This window comes from Ctenocephalides felis, unplaced genomic scaffold, assembly GCF_003426905.1.
Source record: "Ctenocephalides felis isolate EL2017-DRISC unplaced genomic scaffold, ASM342690v1 CF-g0.4_SCAFFOLD_03571, whole genome shotgun sequence".
In the NCBI taxonomy this organism is placed as follows: domain Eukaryota; kingdom Metazoa; phylum Arthropoda; class Insecta; order Siphonaptera; family Pulicidae; genus Ctenocephalides; species Ctenocephalides felis.
This window is the reverse complement of record NW_020539725.1, coordinates 66,711,662-66,722,019: the sequence shown is the minus strand read 5'-3', so window position 1 is coordinate 66,722,019 and position 10,358 is coordinate 66,711,662. Positions and strand designations below refer to the sequence as shown.

General features: G+C 32.3%; 2 protein-coding genes across 2 annotated transcripts; one reads left to right on the top strand and one right to left on the bottom strand.

Annotated features, from left to right (window-relative positions):
• Nucleotides 1-219: 219 nt before the first annotated feature.
• Nucleotides 220-2,250, bottom strand: LOC113385161 (SRSF protein kinase 3-like). Its single transcript, XM_026622981.1, has one exon. The coding sequence runs from the start codon at nucleotides 2,089-2,091 to the stop codon at nucleotides 223-225; it is 1,869 nt and encodes a 622-aa protein (XP_026478766.1). The 5' UTR covers nucleotides 2,092-2,250; the 3' UTR covers nucleotides 220-222.
• Nucleotides 2,251-2,938: 688 nt separating this feature from the next.
• LOC113384592 (DNA replication factor Cdt1-like) lies at nucleotides 2,939-9,884 on the top strand. The gene is given in 4 exon segments (XM_026622334.1): nucleotides 2,939-3,761; nucleotides 7,153-7,450; nucleotides 7,452-7,487; nucleotides 8,847-9,884. Coding segments are annotated over 4 exon segments (2,097 nt in total). The 5' UTR covers nucleotides 2,939-3,036.
• The last annotated feature ends 474 nt before the right edge of the window (nucleotides 9,885-10,358 follow it).

Genomic DNA, 10,358 nt, shown 5'->3' with positions numbered 1-10,358 from the left:
TATTACTGCATTTATGTAAAATATATATATATATATATATATATATATATACATATATATATATATATGTTTTTATATAGAAATTTGGGAAGCCTCAAAGAGTTCCATTATAAAATTTCATTTCTGTGTGCAATTATTCAACTGCACAAAAACGAGATTGTAATCATTCATTCAGGAAGGCTATTTTTAGAGATTCTTCTCTCAACAAATTTAAATATTCACCTAATTCAGCCAAGGATGCTTCAGACATTCCGCAGCCGTTGCTCTCTTATTTGGATCAAAATCTAACATAGGTTTTAAGAATTCTGCAAATTCTGTGGCCTCTTGCAGACTCCATTCATATTTTTCAGTCAGCACATCGACAAGGCCCCAAGGTTTCAGCCCCGTAATGTGGCGCAGTTCGCACTTTTTATTGAAAACTAAATATGAAAACTTGCCGGATAGTGCAATTTTTCTAGGAATTTCTCCCAGTAATTCTATTATATGTGCTAAGTGATCTTCATCTCGGTTATAGTCCTCACCAGAATGGGGTTCAAATAGATAATCTCCAGTCGCCAACTCGAATGCCATGCAGGCTGTGCTCCAGATATCAGCCGAAGTGTTGTACCCCGCACCTAGAAGCACTTCTAAAGATCTATACTGCCTAGTTTGAATGTCCTCTGTAAAATGCTTATTGACCCAGCAGGCATTTCCTAAATCAGCTATTTTGACTTCAACATCACAAGGCACTAAGGCTGGATCTGGAGGCGGTTCTGTTTTTATAGAATTTGGTCGTTGAACTTCACGTTCTGGACTGTTATTTGAATTATTTTCAGTTGGTTCACCACTTCCCTCTTTTATTCTCACTACTGTGTCGCCCCCTTCACCCGCAGGAGTATTAGAGTCCTCATCAGCAGACTGTTTTTCACCGCCTGCCATTCCATCAGAAGTGGGTTCTGATTTTTCTGATTTCGTTGAACATCCATTCACCTGCATTGTTATCGGGTTATTATCACTATCTGGTGTTGCGGTATCTTTGATGCTATCATCATCACCATCAGGGGATCGAACTTCATTAACACTAGTACTAGAATCTTCAGGTGATTGGACATTTGAATTCTCACTACTATCTAAATTACTTATTTCAACCTCACCATTTTCTGATACGCTAGTCCTAAGTTCCTTCATTTCTTCAATCTGTTCCATTTGCTTGCGCAACAGCTCAGATTGACGTTTCGCTTTCTTTTTTAGTTTCTTCTTTTTGTTTTTGCTCATTTTTGTTTTTAAACTTTGCTCCTGAAACTCTTTAGGAGCTGTGCTTATTAAAGACGTAGGTAATTTCAAGCCCTTACTATGTAATTCCGTTGCCTCGCAAGCTAATTTTCTGATATAGTTCTCATCAACACAGACTAGTACATTTTCAGGTTTGATATCTGTGTGTATGATCTTACACTTGGTGTGCAAATAATCCAAACCCTCCAACACTTGTCGAATGATGACTTTGACATTGGCTCGTGGAATACCGCGATAATTCGATTTCAGTATTAACTTGAGCAAGTGATGTCCTAAAACTTCGAATACCATACAAATGTGAGTACCATTGATGCCACTTATTTTAAAATCGTTCAGCAACTGTACAGTCTTATCCCGTTTTGGATCCGTGGGGTCGCTGTCACGAACGGCTTTTAATATTTTGATTTCATCTCTGGCAGTCTCTGTGAAATGAGGCGCTGATTTCACGACTTTAAGAGCTACGAATCTTTTATCCACGAGGTCCCAGCACAGCCAAACCGTTGAAAAGTGTCCCCAGCCCAGTTTGCGTGTGACATGGTACCGGGAGAGGAACAGGTCTCCGATTTTGACGGGATGGTAGCCGCCTTTGCAATAATCCGAAGTGTCTTCCTGCTCCTCCTCTTCCTCGCTCGTGTAGATCTCTTCCTCATCCTCTATCGTTTCGTTAGAGGAGCTATGTGACGGCTCAAACCTGTTATTGTATCTGTTATTTCCCTGATTGTTCTCGTCATTTTTGGCTTTCTTCTTGCCTTGCTTATGACGCTTCTTCTTCGCTTGAATGGCGAGCAGCCGCCTATTAACATCTGATTTGGAACTCATTTAGAATAAATTACGGATTTGAAACAACTAAAAAAACGTAAAACCCAATTAATTCATTGCGATAGCTTTTGTTTGAGTATGGCGGCCGAATAAAAGAACAAAACGAAATCGGTCATAATGGCATGAATGAATAACTTCTCCGTGCCGTCCTTTGCTGTCAAGTCGACCATTCGCGAAATGCTACCAACCGACGGCGGCAATGGCGATCGGAATGCGGCAATTTGAAAATTGCGAAAGCGGCAATTGTGCAATTCGTTTTTATTGACAGTAACGATTTGACGGACTATACGATTGTATATTGTTCGTTTTCCATGACATTTACATTTGAATTAAATTCATTTAGTTAATTTTCACTAAATTCATAATCGCTTTTGTTGGCATTTTGAATTTGTGTCTCCTAGACAATATAATAACAATAATGATATAATATAATGATATAATATAATAATAAATATAATGTTGTGTCTTGAAATCAAAGATAAATTTAATACTTACATTTGAATTAATATTAAGTGTAAATAGATAATCACATTTAAAATCCATTATATTTTGTTCAAAATTATCAGCTTAAAGTTTTGAATGTACACACAATTATAGTTAAGTTACTCAACTTAGTAATTAATCAATATTCAGTTTAAAAAGTTTGTAAAAGACAAATTTATGTAAAAAAAGGAAATTTTATCATATCGATAAATTCGAATGACAGTGACTTATACTTTGACAGTGAATTATACTTGTTTATCTATGGACAGTGACATATTCTACCTGACTGTCGGAACAGATTAGTGACCATTTTCATTGGTTATGTTGGTAGAATCTTGCTGACGACCATTAACTGTCAGTTTTGGAGGGAACAACGGATTTCGTGTTTGACTTTTTTATTTCCCGAAAAAATATATTTTATCATTAGTCTATTGTAAGTTTTAAGTTTAAAATAATTCAACAATGGCTCAGCCATCAATCACATCATATTTTAACACGAGAAAACGTGCTGCAATCGACGATATTAGTAGTGCTAGGAACAAGGTGATGCTTTTGGATAATGACGCTTCACAGGGTGACATTGGCCTTATTGCTAAAGCCATTTTACTAAAAGGTGTAGATACTCAATTCAACGAAAAGATTAAACAGAAGACCATAGAGCCTAAGAGGAATCGTGTTGTTACCAAGTTGGACTTTGATTCTCCGGTTCGTAAGACCCCAGTACGAAGGGTTGCAAATAAAAGCAAAAATGCTACTACACCTAAGCCTCAACCGAAACAGAACTGTATTTTTACACAACTGGGCTCTTTGTCGCCAGTTAAAAAAGCTCAACCTCCTAAAGAAATCATTCTCAAAAAAGCTACTCCTGAAGTTACTAATGCAGCTCCTGCTGTCAAAAAAGAGGAATCAATTAAACAAGATAATGCTGTGCCAGCCGAAACAAATCAAAATAAGAAAGATGAAACCAAAGGAACTTTATCTGCACTTAATGCTAAAACTGATATCAAAGATATGTCTTATGCGGAGATTAAAACTAAACTTACAAAAAGTTCTCGATTGGAAGAACTTAAGGCTAGAGTTAACAAACTGAATGAGGGCATGAAAAAATTGGACGAGAAGAAATTACCAAAACTTGAGAAACCAAGCTTGAAAGAGTTCAAAACTATTGACTTGGTAGTAACCACGAGGTGAGCATATAAAATCATATTATTTAATGCATGTTAGGGGTAACATCATTGTAATAGATTAATAAACGTTTAGATAAAGGAAAATATTTTAAAATGGCGCCTCACAGCAATAAGAGTTTGTAAAGATATTGATTTTTATGTAATTAAGCGAGTATTTGTGTTAAATCAAGATTTGCAGTGGCGTTACCTCTTTAGTATGGAAAAAATACTGCATACTTGTCTAAATACGACTCTTTGTACTCTTATATGTTTGAAATAGTATGATTTGTTCCTTTTAAGGCGATATGAAAATCCAAAGGGTAAAGCAATGCTTTATTTGCACTAGATTCAATACATATTTAATATCATCTTTGTTTATTTCCAGTTATTCTTATTAATAAATAAGAAATACATTTACATGTTATACAAAAGCACAGAATATAAAAGTTTTACATGTTTTTCTGTGATTAAATATTGACGAATTTAAATTCTTCACTCCTAATTAATATAAATTCTGGATCATGCAATATAAGTAATTTCTTCAATTGAAATATAATTCATATAAAAATTTAACAAAGGATTTCCTTAATAAAGTAATTTAATCAACAAAAATTCTATTAAGACATGTGATATAAATAATCTTTAATTGAATTATCATTCATATAATTTTACAAAAACTCACTTATTAAAATGATTATTTTTTTAATAAATAAATGGAAATTCTATCAAAACTTGAGTAGATGGATTTTTATTATGAAATATCGGGATTTCTATATTTGCATTCTTTAATTTTAAATTCTTATTAGTTCAGATTTATCAAAGGTTATCATCAGTAAATTCTCGATTGATTTATTTTGAATTCCATAAATATATTATGGAATTAAATTAAGGTTATCATCAGCAAATTCTCGACTGATGTATTTTGAATTCCATGCACAAATATTATGAATAGAATTCTTTCAAATTCTTGTAACAAGAATTTTTTTTGGTATGTTATCTTTACATTTTTGTAGATATCTTTCAAGTAAAGTATTCAGGAATTTTCTAATAATTAAGTCATAGCATACTATATCGTACAAATATTTTAAATATTTTATTTGGAAATTTAACTGCATTTTTAATTGTAATTAATGGTTAAACCTCGGTTCTGGTTGTACATAGTTAAATTAAAATTAATTTAATTGACTGATTAAGAATTATTGTTTGCAAAATTTATAATCTTATAGATTTTGCAGAGACATATTATCTTTTGAAGTCTGATTCAAATAAATAAAAACTTTATTTTATATGTACAAACAGTGGTCAGTAATAACTATATCTAAAATAATAAATCTAATAATTATTGTATATCTAAATAATTTAAATTAAATTACCAATTGCCTTAACTTAGAATTTGAAATTAATTCTATAACATATTTTTAGTGAATTTTGCCAACTAATTACAACTATATTATTCATTTTACAACGCTTTCCAAAAGTAATTTACCTGTATATCTTTTCACTAGCTAATTAAAATTATATAATATATATTCTATCACTGATGAAAACTATTACAGTATTGTTAAAATACTTATAAATTGATATTAATGTACTATAAATATTATTACACAATCGTTTGAACCTATTACACATAGAAATACTTTTATGCTTGCATTTATTTGTCCCCATATAATAAAAAATGCAATCAAGCATAAAAAGTAGATCGTGTTATACTTATTCAATCGATTATTGTTGTTATATGGGCAATCTTATTGGAAATCAATTAGTAGTTCAATAGAGTAAGTCTTTGTGCAAAGTTGAAGATATTTTAATTTAATATTTATATTACTATTGTTGTTAATAATATTGATATTATTATTGTTGTTAATAATATTTGTTAAAATGAGATCGGATTTTATGGACATATTTTATTATTTTGAACTAAGGTAATTTGTTAATATTTTTATTAATGGATTTATTTTATGTAAGATAACTGAGTTTTGAACATGAATTTTTTTCTGAATAATAATTAAGTTATTATTTGTTATCTATTATTGTTAATACTAATTTTTTCTGCTATAATTTAATTTTTTAACTATTATTTTAATAATAATTTATTCTGCTCTAAATGTGACTAAAAAAGTAAATTATATAATTAATTTTTCATAGGGTAAGTTATGGTAATCGCAAAAAAACAAATGAAAATTTCTTAACGTTTCAAAGGTATCAGAACTTTTTGGTTAACTTTAGAAAAAATAGATATGTGTGTGTGTATGTGCGTGCGTGTGTTTGTATGTAAGTGCGGATACAATTTTTCGTCGACGGTTTCGGGAACACGGTTAAACCGATTTGAATGATTCAAAAAGCATTCGATTCCTATTGATAAGGAGACGTGTTGATTAGTTTTTGACAAAGGCAAGTCCAGCCGTTTTGGAGATACATGGCAAAAAATGACAAAAATTGTGGTTCAGTTTTTAAGAGAACGGAGCGTCCGGTTTCAATAATTCAAAAAACTGTTTATTTGTATTGACAAAATGAAAAACTGATTAAATTTTTGCGAAGGCAGGTTTAGCGGTTTTGGAAATCCAATGAAAAAAGTAACAAAATTGCCATTTGACGGTCTAAAATGATCATTAGACATATGCACATTAAATGATCAGATATTTTATATAGATTTTGATAATAAGAACAAATTTTGTTTATATTTCTACGCGGCGCTTACGCGCTCGATATTTCTTACCTAAGACAGCCACTGATTTCTTACCTAAGACAGCCAAAATTTTCAAAAAAACATTCAAAATATTAAAATGAGCATTAAAATAAATTAAGATTATAAAGATGTTTCAAAAATTTCGAAATTTTCTAAAATCTCACATTTTTTTTTCCAAAAATTAAATTCTCGGTACAGGAAGTTTTAGCAATTTGCCTTAAGGCACGATTCCATGACCACCAGTTACTGATTTGCGTTATATTAAATGTAGTATTATTTGTTTAATTTGAGTTTGGTAATAATTGGTTACAGTAGTGTATTTTCTTACAATTTAGTTCAATCTGGTTTAAGAACATAGTTTCTTATTTTATCTTACTTTAATCTTATTCTGGACTATCAAATGTTTCATTAACTTCAAAGACAATCTCCTATTAATTCTATGTAGAACATGAAGTTCCTTAGAAAAAGTCCTAGATCTAGTATTTATCTACTTACAATTTTTTTCTAATATTTAATCGCCAGGCTAAAGCGAAAATTACCCATTTAGTAACTTGTATTATTTTTTTCTTCACCTTTGCATTTTTTTAATTTAATATTATACCTACTCCTAATACAGTCTCCACTGGTAGTACCATCTATTATAATCAAATTATAATGTTATCAATTTTTTACATCTTTTTCATATATTGTCATTATTAATTTTTGTGTCCTTTACCATTTCAGTCCTCAGAAAGTTCTGACTCCTCCAAGGAAAACCCTATACAGTCCACACAAGGTGCTGCCCAAGTACAACAATGGAGGCTGCGAACAGCTCATGTCGCCCCGAAAGACAGAAGTGGCTCGCAAACTCAATTTATCGAGTCCAGTCAAAGCTGCAATTGCCAACCCGGCTTACCAGAGATACCAGGGTCTGGCCGAAAGTACTACACCCTCGTTGAGTCTGCCACATAATTACAGATGTCTGGCCGAGTTGTTCAGATGTGTTGATGCAGTTTGTGCCATGCTTTATAATAGGAAGGAGGACTATCACTTTTAAGAAGCTCAAGCCGGCAGTACAGGTAGGAGAAAGAAATAGTTAACTACGCCAATATATACCTCACAAAAAACAACGCAAATGAAACAACACAAATTATCTTAATATTTTGCTATTAAGATTATATAATTGAATATGGACAGATATAAAAACAAATTTAATGTATGAAGGATACTATGTTCGCCTACTTCATTTTGCGTCGTAGTCAGTTTTCCGAAAAGGCGACGCAAAGTGAATTAAGATTTTAAGAAGGCATGTAAAGATAGTAAAAACTACTTTTTAAAAATAAAATTGAATGAAGTGAACATTTACGTGAATTCATGTAAAGTTCATCCAAGTTGTACTTTTTAATGTGGATGAAAATCGTTGGTGTTGGAAATTTATTTTTACCCCGAATCGTTTTTTTTATTTGTCTTTTAAATTTCAACTATTTTCAACAGTTTTAGACGATTTCCAACATTTTTGACGAGTTCCAACATTTTTGACGATTTCCAACATTTTTAGACGATTTTCAACATTTTTAGACGATTTGCAGCATTTTTAGACGATCTTGCAGCATTTTTAGACGATCTGCAGCATTTTTAGACGATCTGCAGCATTTTTAGACGATCTGCAGCATTTTTAGACGATCTGCAGCATTTTGAGACGAGTTTCAACACTTTGAGACGAGTTTCAACATTTTGAGACGAGTTTCAACACTTTGAGACGAGTTTCGACACTTTGAGACGAGTTTCGACACTTTGAGACGAGTTTCGACACTTTGAGACGAGTTTCAACATTTTCAGACTTTTTTATAACACGTTGAGACGAGTTTCAACACTTTGAGACGAGTTTCAACATTTTGATACGAGTTTCAACACTTTGATACGAGTTTCAACATTTTCAGACGTTTTGAAGACGGCTTTTCACAGAATTTTTAGGTTCTTGACAGAATTTTCAGTCTCTTGACAGAATTTTTAGGCTCTTGACAGAATTTTTAGGCTCTTGACAGAATTTTTAGGCTCTTGACAGAATTTTTAGGCTTTTCACAACATTTTTAGCCTCCCTTCAACATTTTCAGGCTTTTCACGACATTTTTAAACCTCTTGCAACATTTTCATACCCTTGACAACATTTTAAGACTTTTTACAACATTGGCTAAGACTGTCCAGAACGTTTCCCGACTATCAAATTATTGAAATATTAAAATGTATGTGTGTATATATTTGTTTCGTGTTTTATTTATCGACGATTTCTATTTTTCTTCAGCAAATAGCAAATCTAATAGAAATTTTACTGAGCTTTATAACTCAGGAAGGTTTTAAATATAAGTCTATCACCAAATAAAATTCTTTCCGCCCTCAATTTCTTAAAATACCTAAATCTGATGGTTGATTTATTCCAGGAGATGACAAGAAAGAACTTCACCGAATCCCACCTGGCCCAGATCAAATTCATATACCCCGATGCATATACATTTTCCCAAGAAAAAATGCACAACTTTGGTTCCACTTCCAAGCAAGACAAATACGAACTAGTAATAATTCCAAACGTTGGCGACACAAAATCTGTTGAAATCAATGCCGATGATGTTCTGAAGAGCCGTCAAGTTATGAACATGAATCCACAAGTTATGTTGGAACGTCAAAGAACATTATATAATTTATTGTTGAATAAAGTTTTGGATGAACATGAAAAGTATTTGTTGAGTTTGGATCCACCAATGAGCATCCCGAAGAATAAGCTAACACGTTGGCATGCCGGTTTTGATATTGAAAACATGCCTGATATTGAAAAGAGTGCTTTACCTCAGCCTCCGAATGTTGAGAAGTTTACATCTGCGAGTGATGTTTTGTTGAAGGCAAGAAATTTGTTTAATTGTAACACACGTATGGAGAAAGCTTTGGAGCGTTTAGCCGAAGCCAAGAGTAGGAATATACCTTTAAGCGCTATGAGTTTAAACGATGACAAAACAACAGTAAAAACAGAACCTGTGGAGGTTAAAGTAGAACCGGTGACTGAGCCCGAACAGCCTTTGAATCCGGCTTTGAAGGGTCTTCCTAAATCTTTATTGGAGAAAATACGTGCCAAACAAGCTGCAAAGGCTTTAGAAGCTATGACCAGGTCACCTGCACAAAATGAGAAAGCCCTCAAGTACCAAAGACTACCTGAAATCGCTAGACACACCAGAAATCTTTTTGTAACCGAAAAGAAAAGTGTACTACCTTTGGAAATCGTGTTGAATAAACTTGGTAACAGCTACCGAACAAGCCTTACCCCTACAGAACTCGAACAGCATTTACGTTTGTTGAGTGAATCATTACCCGGTTGGCTTGTATTCCACGATATACGCCAAACCATTTTTATAAAATTATCCAAAAATACTGATATGGCTAAAGTACAAGAACGTTTGGAGGCGCTTGCAGCAAAAAATAGTAAATGATCTTGCGTGACTGAATTTTAATTATTTTAGCTTAATATATAAATAAGATTTTATATTATCATATGACTGTAAACTGGCATTAAAGCTAGTCCTTAAATTATTTTACTGCCATGCAAGTGCAATTAATTATATATTTTGAGTGTGAATTACATAAAGTAATTTTTAGCTTAGTTTTTTATTGTATTATATGCACCATGTGCATATAGGACGTACATAGTTTGAGAAATAAAATTCCATATGTAATTATAAAAATTTGATTTACATGTTGAGTGTATCCAGATAAAAACCATATTTTAAATTGGCGAAATGCTGCTTGTAGTTTTCGCTGATTTGTGATACTTTTTCTGTAAATGTTGGCCATGTGTACTCGTAGGGCTTTTTAAGACGTATGTATATGTATTCCAAACCTAGATGAAAAGATATTGAAAGATTATTTGAATGGATGTGAAATTGTTATAATAATAACTTGATTTG

What these genes read in the sequence shown, in the direction of transcription:
- LOC113385161 (XM_026622981.1), bottom strand. Translation starts at nt 2,091, where the DNA reads ATGAGTTCCAAATCAGATGTTAATAGGCGGCTGCTCGCCATTCAAGCG.